The 15,916-nt window shown below is 33.0% G+C and overlaps 4 protein-coding genes across 4 annotated transcripts; all 4 read right to left on the bottom strand.

Moving 5' to 3' along the window:
• Positions 1–688: 688 nt before the first annotated feature.
• Positions 689–2,379, bottom strand: LOC134685374 (uncharacterized). Its single transcript, XM_063545081.1, has 2 exons — positions 1,664–2,379; positions 689–1,229 (listed from the first exon to the last, which is right to left on the bottom strand). Exons 1-2 carry the CDS (start codon positions 1,911–1,913, stop codon positions 1,099–1,101), a joined length of 381 nt encoding a protein of 126 aa, XP_063401151.1. The 5' UTR covers positions 1,914–2,379; the 3' UTR covers positions 689–1,098.
• A 3,382-nt stretch (positions 2,380–5,761) lies between these two features.
• LOC134684423 (uncharacterized) lies at positions 5,762–7,195 on the bottom strand. The gene has a single exon (XM_063543706.1). The coding sequence runs from the start codon at positions 7,193–7,195 to the stop codon at positions 5,762–5,764; it is 1,434 nt and encodes a 477-aa protein (XP_063399776.1).
• A 568-nt stretch (positions 7,196–7,763) lies between these two features.
• On the bottom strand, positions 7,764–10,609 carry LOC134685373 (uncharacterized). The gene is made up of 3 exons (XM_063545080.1): positions 10,411–10,609; positions 9,151–9,277; positions 7,764–8,266 (listed from the first exon to the last, which is right to left on the bottom strand). Exons 2-3 carry the CDS (start codon positions 9,273–9,275, stop codon positions 7,906–7,908), a joined length of 486 nt encoding a protein of 161 aa, XP_063401150.1. The 5' UTR covers positions 9,276–9,277; positions 10,411–10,609; the 3' UTR covers positions 7,764–7,905.
• A 1,045-nt stretch (positions 10,610–11,654) lies between these two features.
• Positions 11,655–13,013, bottom strand: LOC134684422 (uncharacterized protein K02A2.6-like). The gene has a single exon (XM_063543705.1). The coding sequence runs from the start codon at positions 13,011–13,013 to the stop codon at positions 11,655–11,657; it is 1,359 nt and encodes a 452-aa protein (XP_063399775.1).
• Positions 13,014–15,916: the final 2,903 nt, after the last annotated feature.

The following is a 15,916-nucleotide window of genomic DNA, read 5'->3' as shown; positions in this document are numbered from 1 at the left end:
ATTCCACTGGACAATTTTGTCGGGATTTTTAGAAGATTCCAGTGAAATCTCAGTGGAATCTCAGTGATATTTTTTAAAATCCCACTTGGATTCCAGTGGAATCTCAGTTATATTTTTTCAAAAATCCCACTTGGATTCCAGTGGAATCTCAGTGATATTTTTAAAATCCCAGTGTGATTCTGGGCAATTTCCACTGAAATTTCAATGGGATCCCAATGAAATTTCAATAATTCCAGTGGGATTTTAATGCAAAACCAGAGAAATTTAAATGGATTCTTCAACACTATGTGTAGTGAAATTATTTTAAATTCCAGTGAAAACAGCAGATCAATCACGTTATTTTTTCATGTCTTAAATATAGTTTATTGTCTTTTTTTTGGAAATGCAAGTCATGCACATGCTTTTGTACTCACAGATTAGCCCAGAGTTTAATATCAATAACTATTACTTTGCAACATCTTAATATGGACTACTAAGATGTAAACAACTGTAAAAAATGAAAAATATTTATTAAATATACAATATTTGAATCAACAAAATCAGCATACATATATATATATACAAATAATACATTTTAAATCAAGGGAATTCAAAAACAAGTTTATTTTACAATTATCCTTTTCCTTAAATTTTTTAGGTTAAAAAATTATAATCTTTACATCACACAAATAAAATGCAGCATTGAATGGTTATATTTGTATGAATATATATATAACAGTGTCATATTTACTTCTTTCATGTGTATATTATAATTGTTATATAAAAATGATGATATACAGAAATCAATGGCTTAATTTCGTAGTCACCCTTAAATCAAAATGTTACTTTGAAACTATCTTAAAAATATTTATCATGTTGTGAAGAGGTACATGATTACTTTACACCATAAGTACCTAAGTTAACCTGCATTTGTTATTATAAATGAAAATGATGTAGGTCAAACATAGTTAGTCAAGATATTTTGGAAATCATTTTTTTAATGTTTTCAAGGGACTTCACTCTTCAATAAAATACAGTTTCCTGCACTAATTCAAACTCGTCCTAGATATAATCAAGAATTGAAGATACAGTTTGTTTAAGACAGCTGGTCTATCACATCTAATATTTCACTGTTTTTTTATATTTGCCATTCTTTAAACCTCTAATTTTATCGTTTATATTGATGGTCAGCTTTGTCCATAGTTGTTCATTCTGTTCTTTTTCTCCTCCAAATTTATCAAACACAGCAGCTGTTAAAAGAAAAACAAAAAACTAAACATGGATGCAGTAAGCTATATTTTCTTTTAATTTGCCTATATGCATTCCCAATCTCTTCTGGAACATATTAAATCTTTTCAGAATCTGATCCTTTCCATATACTTTTGAGTTTGCCCTATTTTTTTAACATGTAATAATAGTGTTTCAAAGTTAATTTGATAAACCCTGAAATCTATTCACAACTAATTTGGTTGAAATTTGAGGTAATTGTTAAGAAGTTATACCCCAAAACATATTTTCTATCATCCATTGTGACCTTGCTAGTCATGCAATGTTGATTCCAACCTAAAACATTCTTTGCAAAAACATTCAACTCATCGATTGTCATGACTGATCCGAAATGCACGCATGTACATTCCATTAGTTTTGAACATTTTAATGAGACTATTTGTTATGTCAATCTTACATCTTATAGCTCTCCTTTTGTTTTCAGCAACTGCTTCCTTCTTATGTTGCTGATTGCCATATAGAGTGCAGTTGTTGATCTCATACTCTGATAAAAGTGGCGCTATAAGGTTGAGGGCCAGTTTTTCTGGTGTTTTAGATGTTTTAATTATTCTTTTGAGAATAACCTTTTCTAATTTCACATTGTATTTTGCTGCTCCAACATAGGCCAGTTCTGTAAATAAAAAGTTCTCTTTGATGAGATAGTACATAATGAATGTGCATGCATGTACAGGATATTTTGGACATATAAATTTTCTGATTGGCTATAATATTTCTGTTTATATCATCTGATGCATTAAATTGAATTTTTAAAGGGGTACATAAATAATTTTAAATAAATATATCATATATGGTAGATATAAAAAAAAGCTCCTTGAAGACTAGTCGCTAACCAGCAATTTTATTGCACAACAGAAAAAAAAATTCCAGTGATTTGCTTTTAGGATGTATTTTTTAATTAATTGCACAATTGTATATATTTAGGGCTAATCCAGAAATAAATGTATGGGGTGAAGGAAGGCTTTTTTTTTACTCCATCATGCATAAATTTTTAATTGGGTATTTCCTTAAATTGTTCAGGCAATCTTTCTAAAATAACAACCACCCATCAAATTCTAATAAAAGTACCTGCCTTCCCCCCTCCCCACTACATGATTTTCTGGAATAGCCCTTAGCTATTACAGAAATCTGTATTCAAAGGAAATTAATTCTTACCTTCTTCTCCAGCACTTGATAAATCATCATCTTTGTTGTAATGGGTTTGCAGTATTGATCCTGTACAATAGAAAAAAATATCATTAATCTATAAATACAATATAAAATGACTTAATTATAGGCAGACAATCCCTGACCAAGTTAAGATTTTATAACATATGTCATCAAGACCTAACATATGTCATCAAGACCTAACATATATACCAAGGATTAATCAGAAGAAGCTCAAGTAACTAATTATTCCAATTCAATTTTTCTACAAAAAGGACAAATAATCCAAAACCAAATTATAAATTATAAATTATTATAATGTGTTATAAATTCTCATTTAACTTTATGCTATTGAAATAAGTCTATCTCTGCTTCAATCAATCTTATAGGAATCAAGCTACAACTGTCATTTCCTAATTACCATCAGCACTGTCATCAACAATTTCTTCCTCTGATCCTTTAGTTGTTACCCAATAGAAAAAGATGACAAAATTCCAGTGGAATTCCACTGGAAAGCCACTGGCAAAATCAGTGGATTAACCACTGGATTCCAGTGGAATTCCAGTGGAATCCAGCGGTAAAAAATGTCTGGCATTCCACTGATTTACCAGTGGTAACTCCAGTGGAATGCAACAAGTTCCAGTGGAATTCCAGTGGTATTTTCTCTGGCATTCCACTGATCTACTGGAATCTTCACTGGTAAATCAGTGGAATTTCAGTAGATTCCACTGGAATTATCACTGGTAAATCAATGGAATTCCAGTAGATTCCACTGGAATTATCACTGGTCAATCAGTGGAATTCCAGTAGATCAGTGGAATGCCAGACAATTTCTCTCCAGTGGAATTCCAATAAAAAATTGTTGTATTGAATAATTTGCGGTCACAGTACTTGTTTTGGAAATTAGGGTTTCAGTAAATCATGCATCATGCTAACTCACAGTTTAACAAAAACAACCATAAATCTTTGTGGTATGATCATTCTTTAATCTTCACTATAAAAAATTCATTTCTACTAAAAGTACAAATATAATGAAGCAATTATAATATCCACACTATAAAAATTATACTGCATGAAAATTCCAATTTAAATAAAAAACTAAAAAGTTATGAGACATAGGATCAGCGTTTTCTTCAGAAAATTTGTTCAGATGGGGATATAATCACAAGCCCACCTTGTTCTTAAATTGTATTAAAGAATACACCATTTTTGAAGGGGCATTAATTGAGAGGGATCTCCGTCATCCCTTGCTCTGAAGAAAACCCCTGAGGATGCCCCTATTGTTTTCTACAATTGCAAAGTAGGTAGATCTTGACATACTGAACATTTTTGCAATTTAAACTTAACCAGCTGTCTTTGATTGTTTTGGAAATAAAGACCAAAAAGGTTAAAATTTTGAAAATTTGACAAAGGGCAATAATTCCAAGATGGGTTTCGGAATTTTCTTGAAAATTGTATGGTAGATCTTGGCATGCTGATCACGTTTACCCTATGTCAGTTTTTCGATATCTGTAATGGTTTTTGAGTTATTAGCCAAAAACAGCAATTTACCCTTATGTTCTATTTATAGCAACCGCAGATATGTTTTTCATCGGATCAATATAAAATGAGAATCGTTTGAAGAGGACATGTCAAACATCATTCCTATTAAGTTCAATCCAATCTACCCAGCCGTTTCAGAATAGAAGTTTTTTGAACAAGTTAACAAAGGATGCCAAGTGATGGAAAAGTTCACCTGTTCTTTTAGGACAGGTGAGCTTAAAAAAATGTACATCTAAATACACTCATTCTAAAAAATATACATCTACATATAAATACACTCATTCTAGTCTAATTGTTTTCTTAGTTTTCTAATTTTGTCGTTCATAATAACAGTAATTTTCCCCCATTCCTTGGTCTTGTCTTCAATGGAGATTTCCTTCAGGAATCTGCTAAATATTTCACCTGAAAAAGAAAATGTTATTGTGTGTAATGGACGCCAGCTGGAAGTGCAATTTTCTATATTTGTTACTCACTTTCATACCAAATTTCATCCTATATAATATTCCATTCATGTATGATTTTTGAATTATTTTTTTATCAATTTTTCGACTTTGACCGCCATAAAACCGAAAGTTCTTACTATGACCAGGCACAACTCTGGATGGCCCCAGATTTTTGGTAGGTAGCGCATTCAAAATTCAAATCAAAATACACAAAATGTATGAACGTGTGGATCGTATTGCACAGAAATACATAGTCCCCTACCGGTTGAACAAGGTTTATTATGCCATCAAAAATAGTCAAAGATGTACAAAATGCAAGCTTGATCTGTAAGTCATCCTGGTAGACTTGCATACCAAAAATTGTCTAAATGAAATGAATATCTGCAAGCATTACAAAATGAACAGCTGCACCATTGGGCATGATATGACCGCAGCATTTTGAATACATGTACATTTAAAGTGCTGGTAATCATTGATACATAATATATAATGTTGGTCGTACACCAAAGATGTAAAAAAAATAATTAAAATTAAAATGTGGTACTTTAAAAACGTGCGGTTATATGACCCCCTTTGGCAGCTTAAAGCTTGAAAACAGTAATAGCTTTACAAAAACTATCTGCACTCATCCAGAAGCTCAATTTTTAAGTCAAGAGGAATCCAAAGAAACAATTAAGTCCCTTCTGATGAGAAATAAAAAAATTGAAGTTCTTTGTAAACTTTGGCCCGCTATAGCTCGAAAATCAATTGAGTGCTATCAGGGCCGTAACTGGGCTTCGATTTTAGGGGAGGCAGGGGTTTGAGGGCCGCGGTTTGAGGCCCCCATGAAGGGGGGATCGCAGGGCGCAGCCCCCGGCCGATTTTTTTTCGAGTAAAATGGGTAAAAACTACCCGTTTTCTTTCAATTTCCCTTACTTTGAGAATCATTAGTATTGCTTGAATTTGGAAGCAATTTTTATGCATAATTAAACAAACTGAGATTGCTGTTTGGGTTCAGCTAAGGCTCCGTGTTGAAGACCGTACTTTGACTTATAATTTCTACCAACAAATACATTGTGACCGCCGATTTTTTCCTCTCAATAAAATGGCTTAATATGACCCGTTTTCCTTACTTTAAGACTCATTTGTAATGCTTAAACCTGTAAGCAATATTTATGCCAAAAAAAAAAGACTGAGATTGCTGTTCGGGATGTGATTAGGCTCTGTGTTGAAGACCGTACTTAAACATTTAATTGTAAACTTCAAATACACTGTGACTTGGATGGATAGTAACAGTCATCTCATTGGAACTCATACCACATCTTCTTATATTCAAATCCTTGATAAAAACATACAATTTTGGTTTTTGGAAAATGTTTTGTTTAAATTTAATCAGCCGTAAATGCAAGGTGAATCTTCCTGTTTCCTAATAAATCCCATCTTCTAAGTACTGATTCAGCTCTAACTTGCCCTACAGCGTCATTCCAGTGAACATGCAGCAATGCTAATCCACATAGCCGATCTTCCGTCATTGTAGCTCTGCACCACGTCTTCAACCGTCGGAGAGCAGAGAAAGATCTCTCGCACGAACACGAGCCGAACGGCAGTGTAAGTAGCAACTTTAATACCAAATGGATATTTGGATATAACTCAGGGTCAGCATACAAAATTGCACCTGTTAGCGTCGTTACTAACGACAAGTTGTCTCTATGACATTTTGCCACCCATCTATGAACTTCTTGCGTAAAATCATTTCGGTATGGCAAGTCTACCGAGTATTCTTGTTTCATTGAAGTGACCACCTCTTCTTTTATTTTTCCTACAAGCGATGGCACAAGGTAGTTTCCATAGAAAATTGCCTTCAGCTCTTCCGGGAATCTCGAATCCAAATGTGAAATGATATGATCAATAAACGGTAGAAAGTAGTTAACACGAAAATGCTCTTCGATACTTTCGACTGGAGCATTTGCTCTGTGCCTTTGCCGTTGCGTGCTTCTTGGTTTTGTTGGTACCACATCATTTTCAGTTGCGATTGATGCGCTCCTCTCGTAAATATCGTGAAACTTAGCATCGGAATCCGACCTTATTCCTTGAAATATTACCAGAAGATCTCTAGCCTCCTGATGAGCTTTTACTAGATCACAAGCCTCAGACTGAAGCAGAATGGACAACGGTCTGATATAGCCTAGGGTGTATTGTAACATTACTGTTACAAGGATGAAATCAAATTTAAGTAGCACTGCATGATATGAAGAAGCATCGGCTGCAGCCTGACCTTTAGAATTTGACTGTACATTTTCAAGCACATTTAGTAGAGACTTATAGTGAGCCAAAAGCCAAGACAATGTGTCTACCCTAGACGTCCATCTAGTCTCTGATAGTTTCGGCATCATGGTCTGTCTCATTGCAGCTTCAAACAGGGCATCTTCATTGTCATAGAGTAAATCGAAATCTAAATCTTTGTTTCCTTGTTTGACCTCTTTCATTAAAATGGCTTTCCGTTTGCTCACGCCACATATGAACCATGTTATCTTACCAAGTATGGTTAGTGCATTTCTAGCTTCAACAACTTTATTACAAGTGTTGACTATCACCAAATTAAGACGATGTGAATTGCAATGTACGAAATATTTCGCCTCCAGCCATGCATCTTGAATTCTTTTCTGAACTCCAGATATCGCACCAGTCATTGTAGCACAGCCATCATAGCCCTGTCCCCTCAACTTCGTCAATTCAAAACCCCATTCCTGTCCAAGATTGTGCAAAACTGCATCACAAAGGGTTTCTGCGTCACCCCTGTGAGATGATAATGAATAATTCATGAATATGCATGAACATTTCATGAACTGTTCATGAACAGATTTCATGAACAATTCATCATATCTTCATGAACATTTGATGAGCAATTCATGAACTGAAAATCGACAGTAATGTTCATGAACTTTAATGTTCATGAACAATTCATGAACAAGAAAGGTTCATGAGCATTTAAATGTTCATGAACAACAATGATCATGAACCCTTTCTTGTTCATGAATTGTTCATAAATTGTTCATGAACATTGAAGTTCATGAACACTTAAATGTTCATGAACCTTTCTTGTTCATGAATTGTTCATGAACATTAAAGTTCATGAACATTACTGTCGATTTTCAGTTCATGAATTGTTCATCAAATGTTCATGAAGATATGATGAACCATTCATGAAATCTGTTCATGAACAGTTCATGAAATGTTCATGACTATTCATGAATTATACATAACTGTCTGAGAGGGAGAAAAATGGGTGTTTTAAATGGATGGAATATCCTCCAGGACAAGCTGAAAACACTGTATTTTAACCTTTATCTCTGCATTTTCATGGCAGGAAGGATAAGATGCAACAAAATCTCAATTCAATTACAGTTTTAATGAACTGAAAGTCAACTTTCTTAACAATTTTTTTTTCTCAACACCTTTTGTACGTTCTGATTTTTTTCCACCATTAGTTTTCTCGAGAATTTTTCTTGAAACTTAGCCCCCAAGATGTCACTCATAACATGAAGTTTTGTTTGGTCCATTGGTGGCCTTGGACCAGCAAATGAACATTTAGAAGTTTTTTTCCTGTAACAGATTGTGATGTTATTTCTTCCGAGGTAAACATCTTCCTCAATAAAATATCAATGGCGGGTTGACATGATTCCACATGTTCTATGCTTAGTTTTAGCTCGTTTAATGTAAATCCATTGTACTTAATTGGATCGGACATTTCAGAACAATTTGTTGTGTCATTTCCTGCTTTACTCGAAGAAGGACGCTTTTCTTCTAGTTTTTCTACCCGTCTCTTTAATCTCTTTACTTGATCTTTCAGTTCTTTAATCTCTGAGTCTGTATCAAGAGATCTTTTTCCAATGCTACAATATACAAATACTGAACAATTATGGAAAAGAAAAATGACTTTTGTACAAAATATTAATTATGCCAAATTTAAAAAAATTTCATCAAACAACAAAAAAGTGGGGTTTCAGATGAGAAAGCAACAATTTTTATTATTTATTTTTTTTCACTAAACTGTGCCAACCCCATGGATAAAACTTTTTCAAGAGCTTGTTAAAAAAAATGTCAATAAAATCATGGTATGCAGCAATATAACTAAGAATGATATTAATAATGCAAGATATATGAAATCTACATATCAGATCAGATTTAGTTGCTATTTCTAAATATTGTTTACACATGTCAAATGTTTATGAGATGAAGTTAACTGTGTAGATTTAAAAGATGAAATTAACTGTATAAATGTAAAAGATGTGTATGTCAAAGATTTAATCATCTTTCTCTCATTGACTCTATGTACGGTAAATAGGCCCTTTAACTTAAACATTGTATAAATTGATTAGACAAAGATGGGAATGTTGAAGTCCCTGACTATCGGTGAAGGCCTTGCACAGTTTAATATTGTAATTATTCAATAAAATAAGTAAAACTTGTTTCATTGACTATCTCAATAAATGAAAGACCAAAATTTATTTACCTGTGTAATGCATGTTCAATTAAATTATTAAAGACCAGTCAATATCCCAATGTCTATCTAATATATAGCATTGTGTTCATGCTTCAACCATACCCTTTCTTCCTTTTTTATAAATAGTTCTTGATCGCAACTGAATAGAATAAATCTTGATTTATTAATTAAAATTAAATTAAATATTAACAAATAATTAAATAATTAAAAAACTTGCTTAAGGTAAATAACCCATCCCTTTTCAATTTAATTAGTTCTTGAAATTAACAATACCTTTTTGTAGCATCTTTTCCACCTTCTTTTTCTTCAGGCATATTGGTATTTCTAACTCTATATTTGACTGCCAAATCATCATATAGATGACACAGGTGGTTTGTCTTGGGCAATCTACCTTCCATTTCTGAAATTATATTTGTTTGTGTAATTTATCTAAACACACTTAGTAATTCATTAAATTAATTCATCTCTTTATCAGTGAATCACTCAGGCTCAGCTGTTATTTAATAATTTTGTCACCTTTCCACTGCAGGGAATATGGAATGAATTTTAAAAGCCCAAATATCAATCTTTAAAAGAAAAAACATCTATGATAGGCAGAAGAACACTGTAGTTTTGTGTATTTATTAAAGTAGCAGAGACAAAGTGAGATGCCATATTTCTAGATGACAATATTAGTTGCAAAACTGTTACACAGCCCTCAAATTGAAAATTGAAAATGTTTACACACAACTACTGTTGAGATAAAAACAACATAAAACTTTAAATGGATGTCAACAATCATTTTTAAATAAGGATTGTAATGTTGTTCAGTAAAGATAACATAACACAGGTGCTACAGTGATAATTTCTGCATCCTATGAATGGCATTGTATTTGTGCAAAAATACACATAATTTTACACATAAAAGATTTAATAATTTCTCATTATCATTAGCAAATGACAAAACCTTATCCTGGAAAGTAGTAAAATTTGATAAAAAAAGCATGAAAGAGTATTTTGTTTTTGTAATTTAATATGCATAAATTTCATATCTGTTTATTTCATATCTGTTTATAAAGGTAACAAAAATTTGAAGATTTTCTTTTTACATTTTTAGGTCTGTTTAATTTCATATAATTATTATAATGTTGTGATACTATAGTATGATAAAACTTAAGAAAGGTTTGAAGTTCGATTACATTATCTAGAATATTATAAAGGTGCCAAATGGCAATGAAGTCAATAAAGATTAAACAATAGCAATTAAGCTAATTTATTTTAATTGATATTTTTTTTTATGTTACACAGTAGACACAATTAAAGGTGAATGCACATATAAGTTCTGATTGAACAAGTTACAACATAAGACTGTCTAGTAAAATATCTTGGACAAAAGTTACCAAGAATGTGTGCTCAGTTTACCAAAATTAAAAGCTCTCTTTTGATAAAAGAGTGGGTATATGTAATTATGAGTCTAGCTAGTGAAATTGACATAATTTGACCAGTTTAATTCACATTGATTAAATTAAGTTTGTGGATAAAAAACTCACTCACTTCACATTTTACAGCTGCATCTTTCCCTAGTAATACATGGCTAGCTTCTGTAGCAAAAACCTGTGAAAGTAAGATCAAATGTATAATATAAATAAAAGAAACCTTTAACATACTCTGCTTGTGAAGATAGTAATGAATAGAAAATGAATTGTGCTTTGATAATTTTTTTTTTAAAGAAAATCTACAATTTAAAATTGATACAATAAATCATTAGAACATTAGTAAAGAACAAAATAAGCTGAAAATAGTGATAGGGGTTATGGAACTCCTTTTCGAGATATTTGATGTTTAAAAAATGGCGGGAAAGGGATTTCTCTGACTTTTACCTTATATTTAGCTATGTTTTACACAATAAACAATTTCATACTTTTTTTTTAAACTTTTCACAGTTACAGCCCTTCAGAGAGAATATCATATCATCTCTCTCTATTATAAAATTGAACTGTAAATATGTCATCTAAGTCTGATAAAGGCATTAAAGGGGCAGATAATAACAAACAGATGTTTAAAACAAATACTAAATGCATTTCTTAACAGTAAAGATGATAACATAGAGATGATTTTACACAATGTGTCCAGTTTTCTGATGTTACCACTGCAACGATATTAATTAAAGATGAAGGAAATTTAAATTGGTCTTCCTATATTTTTTATTTTTTTTTAATTTGTATTGCATGTTTGCATTTATAATTATCTATACAAGTGTTGTGTATTTGCTATTAATTCCTTTGTTGTGTATTTATAACTGCATTTGGGTTCTTATATATATAACACAACTATACTAAATAAACGTGACTGCTTCTATAACTACATTTTATTAAACTGAACTATTTCATAGATACATACATAGAAAAGTATGAAAGATAGAAACCAAATGATATTTAATTGCCTTATTGTTTACAATGTCAGATTCTCTGCTGTAGGTTAAAAACTGCGTAGTATTTATAATCCGGTGATTTATAATAGAAGATAAAATAAACAGTCACATAAAATGTCAAAACACTATAGTTCCTCCCTGCTAATTCCAAACGTGTGATCACGTGTTCGCGTGATAAGAATTATGAATGAAAATTGACCTAGCAAATTGAAAACAAATATAAAGAGTATAGATAGAAAGATAGGTCATGCAGTTTACAATATTTTCTCAATATCATGCAAGATCAGACCCTGGTCTGATTATGATTACACGAGGGTTATTATGCCTCATAATGTGTAACCATAAAAGTCCTATTTATGCACACTGACTATTCCATTTCGGCAATTAATCTTTTTGGTGGATTTCGTTCTCTTATTGGATTTCGTCGCGGCATTGACATTTCATTGTTTTTGGTTTGTTCCGGTGATTTTTCGGCCACATGTTGTTGTGTGCGTGTCTCCGTATTGTCAACTATAATGTTATCGTTTTCGATTGATTGTTCATACGATTTTGGCATTTGAGTAGACTTTAATTGTTCTGTATGCCTTCTCCATGTGTGTCCGTTGTCGGTTGAAACTTTATACATGAGTGGTCCTTCACGCTCGCTTATAATTCCTGCTACCCACGGATCTTTTCCTCTATAGTCCTTTGCAATAACTCTTTCGCCTACTTCAAATTGTCTATCCTTCTTATTCATTCTTATTTCGCAAGATTTTTCCTGGCTCACTCTAACGGTGTTTCGTAAGTTTGGTTTTAACAAATGAAGTCTAGATCTTAAGTCCCTTCCTAGAAACAGTTTTGATGGTGTTTCGTGGGTGCTAGTGTGTGGTGTCTGGCGATACGTCAGCAAGAAGTTTGCGATCTTTTTGTTTACATCACCAGATTCCCATTTCATTGCTTTCATTGACTGTTTAAATGTTTGAATAAATCTCTCAATAAGTCCATTTGTTGCTGGATGATAGGGTGCTGACTTCGTGTGTTTTATTCCATTTTGTCTCAAGAATTCTGCGAATTCTGCGGATGCAAAACTTGGTCCATTATCCGATACAATATGAGCAGGTACTCCATTTCTAGCAAATACTTGTCTCATAATGTCAATTGTTTTTGTTGCTGTAATCGATTTCATTTCGAAAACCTCAGGCCACTTGCTATGCGCGTCCACCATAACAAAAAACATTCTGTTTATAAACGGTCCTGCGTAGTCTATATGGACTCGTTGCCATGGTGTCTCGGGCCATTCCCATGGGTGTAACGGTGTTAGTGCTGGTGCGTGCTGATTTATCTGGCATCCAGTGCAGCTTTTGACTAAATGTTCAATGTCACTGTCTATACCGGGCCACCAGACATGCCCTCTGGCCAACGCCTTCATTTTCACCATTCCCGGGTGACTACTATGAAGTAATTCTAGAATTCGATTCCTGAATTTAATCGGAATTATGACTCTTATTCCCCACAGAAGGCAACCATGACTAACAGTTAATTCATTTCTGCGAGTGAAATAAGGTTTTATTAACGAATCGTCCGTTATTTCCCATCCATTCATTGCTTGGTACAAAACTGATGCTAATACCTTTTCTTTTCGAGTTTCACGTTGAATTTCGGCGCTCGTAATTGGAAGGTCCTCAATTTGTAACACGTGAAAAAGATCATCTGCGTCTTCACTGTTAATGTTCATGTCACTTTGCATCGGTAGTCGCGATAATGCGTCTGCATTATTGTGTTTCTTTGTATTTTTGTATTCGATGTTGTATGTAAATCCAGAGAGAAAAATAGCATAACGCTGTAACCTAGCGGCGGTAGTTACAGGAATTATAATTTCATTCGTTTAAACGGGCAGTGCATTAGAGTGAAATTAATTTCTCCTGGGTGTTTCATCATATGTAGCATAGAGGGCGTAATGTTTTCCCGCTTCAAAATTATTTTCGCGGTATTTTATTGCCTATGTTATCATTCAGCACGACATCGTCAATCTGAGCAGTCGAATTTTCTTGGTACGCTGCCTATCTTGAATTTGACAATGAACCCAGATTCTCTTTTACTTGAGGAATCTCCTGCATGGTTTTTCACAACAGGACATTTTCAACACTAGTAAACAACAATTAAAGTTTCAACAGCAGCCCTTTCGAGAACCTCATCCCGGTTGTATATGCCGTTTTCCCGTTATATTGCAACATGTCCAGCATGAGAGGAAGTCAGTCTTAAAGTTTCAGGAAGGAGCCTGCTATGGTTGTGGATAACCAATATTTGAGGAATAGATGCCTATTCAACTCGAAAGCAGTCTATGGTCCAAATCAGGAATTATTTATATAAGATGAGTATTTAAATATTTATATTAGTAGTCAATCGAGTGCACACTTTTCTCACACACGACTACATTGAATATGAACAAGGTCAGTCTAAAATTATCGTCAGAGATAGATTATAGAGATATATTGATTTTTGATATAACATTGGTTTTCATGATTTCATTACCGACAATTTAAATACCGATACCATTTTACACGCTTATAAATACTCTTTTATTAAATTGTACTACACGGCTGTCCGTTTGTTTACAAAACATTATTCTGCTATTACATACAGTGATCTTGTTTTATAAACTATTGAAGATCTTTTTGTTTAGAGGACTTATTATTGGATGTACTGATGTAAACCATTGGTTTGCTTATTCACTTGCCACCACTTGCTACCTCTGTTCTAAGCAATGGTAATTAAAGTTTTAATTTTAGATATATATTGTAGGTCATGTCATTTACATCTATGGAAAACACCTTTGTGAAATTTGAAGATATCTTGGTAGATATGCAATCTAATTAAACATATTTTTATTGTTTTACGTTTAACATTCAGCTTATCGCCAGATAGGCATATATACGATCTGCATTCTGATCATCTTGGTTTTTACTGAACATATGACGAGGTATAATAGTTAAGACTACTAATCCTTGGATGGAAGTTCATATATATTTGTATTCTCGTTCTCCTTTTTGGGATGAAGTTTTGCTTAATATATATTTACTGAAGTTACGTGACCACTAATTAAATTGATGTGAATGATAAGAAATTTAAATTTTATGTATATAGATTTATGGATTTGTCACCGATTCTGATATAAACGTGTGTACAGAGTTTGCCACCTGAGTTAGACAAGAACTTATTGATCAAAGTGGTTGTATCCACATGGTCTCCCAGTTATACATTGACATATTTGGTTACTAAAGTATTTCATTGATACAGACAAAGTTATCATAAGCATAACCGGTTGAGAGACTCATAACTGTTTGATACCATAAAACAAGTTAAACTATCTTCAGAATATTGAGGTTAATTTAATGGGAGAACTGTAGCTTCCGTTGGTCAAATTATATCCATTTCGTATATATGTCATAGGAATGTGGCTATACTATGATTGAATCATTAGTTTTGATGTTATATCAGCCTATATGAATCTAATATTGGACTTTCAGTTCAGTAAGATTATTGCTCAAGGTATGTGTCATGAATACGATGTATACCATAGTTCTATTTGGAAGAACTTACGGCTGTTAAATATAGATGGCTTCTTGGACGGATTTTATGAGAGATAAACGCATTGATGGTTTACGGATAACCAAAACTTTTTGTTATTGTTTATATAAGGGCAGTATGAAGCCTTATTTGCAGATATTGCGTATGTCATTTTTGTGACTTGTTAGAAGCACAATTAAGTCTTGTTCTTAGAGGTTGAATGGATACCTAGGGCATAGATAAAATTGCAGACTATATAAGTCGTATCATAAATACTGATGACTGCCGTTTTGCAGTACATAATTTTGAATATTTGGATTCCCTGTTTGGGTCCTCATGAAATTAATTGGTTTGTTAGTGATCATAACCATCGATTACCTGTATTTTACTACAGGTATTGGAATGTACATTCATGTTTATTGATGCGTTCACTATCTATTGGCAAGGTTATTAAATGGGTGGTATGTTCCCACAGTTTGCCTATTATTGAAAGTCCTTATGTATACATGCAGCAGTGGAAGGCATATTTTACTATTATTTTACCATTTGAGGAGATCGGCGTATTATTAGCCGTTTTTATATATCAAAGGAGATAGAATAATTTATCAAAAGGTATAAATGGGTGGTATGCTCACCCAGTTTGCCTATTATTGAAAGTCCTTATGTATACATGTACAAGGCATATAGAACTATTATTTTACCTTTGTGGAGATCGGCGTTTTACTGGCCGTTTTTATGTCCCAAAGAAGATAGATTAATTGATCAGAAGGTATAAATGGGTGGTATGTTCCCCCAGTTTGCCTATTATTGAAAGTCCTTATGTATACATGTACAAGGCATATAGAACTTTTATTTTACCTTTGTGGAGATCGGCGTTTTACTGGCCGTTTTTATGTCCCAAAGGAGATATATTTATTGATCAGGTGTTGGGTTTACATTACCTACTAACAAAGCTAATTTTTTATTTGGTAGAGGGAATAAATCGGCTTTTGGTATATGGATTTACCATTTACGGTGTTGGCTATTAGAATGGAGTTTAGGGTGACTTAAATTAACTAGTATTAACTTGGTGATAGTTTTCAT

Source organism: Mytilus trossulus, chromosome 9, assembly GCF_036588685.1.
Source record: "Mytilus trossulus isolate FHL-02 chromosome 9, PNRI_Mtr1.1.1.hap1, whole genome shotgun sequence".
NCBI classification, from domain to species: domain Eukaryota; kingdom Metazoa; phylum Mollusca; class Bivalvia; order Mytilida; family Mytilidae; genus Mytilus; species Mytilus trossulus.
Note: the sequence above shows the minus strand (reverse complement) of the source record. Positions and strands in the feature narration are given on the sequence as shown.

Excerpts from the sequence above, each read along its gene's own strand:
- LOC134685374 (XM_063545081.1), bottom strand. The coding sequence starts at position 1,913 with ATGTACTATCTCATCAAAGAGAACTTTTTATTTACAGAACTGGCCTAT. Across the intron at positions 1,230-1,663 it reads CAAAAGGAGAGCTATAAGAT|CTGCTGTGTTTGATAAATTT; the intron begins GTAAGATTGACA and ends TTCTTTTAACAG.
- LOC134684423 (XM_063543706.1), bottom strand. The coding sequence starts at position 7,195 with ATGAATTATTCATTATCATCTCACAGGGGTGACGCAGAAACCCTTTGT.
- LOC134685373 (XM_063545080.1), bottom strand. The coding sequence starts at position 9,275 with ATGGAAGGTAGATTGCCCAAGACAAACCACCTGTGTCATCTATATGAT. Across the intron at positions 8,267-9,150 it reads GGAAAAGATGCTACAAAAAG|CATTGGAAAAAGATCTCTTG; the intron begins GTATTGTTAATT and ends TGTATATTGTAG.
- LOC134684422 (XM_063543705.1), bottom strand. The coding sequence starts at position 13,013 with ATGCAAAGTGACATGAACATTAACAGTGAAGACGCAGATGATCTTTTT.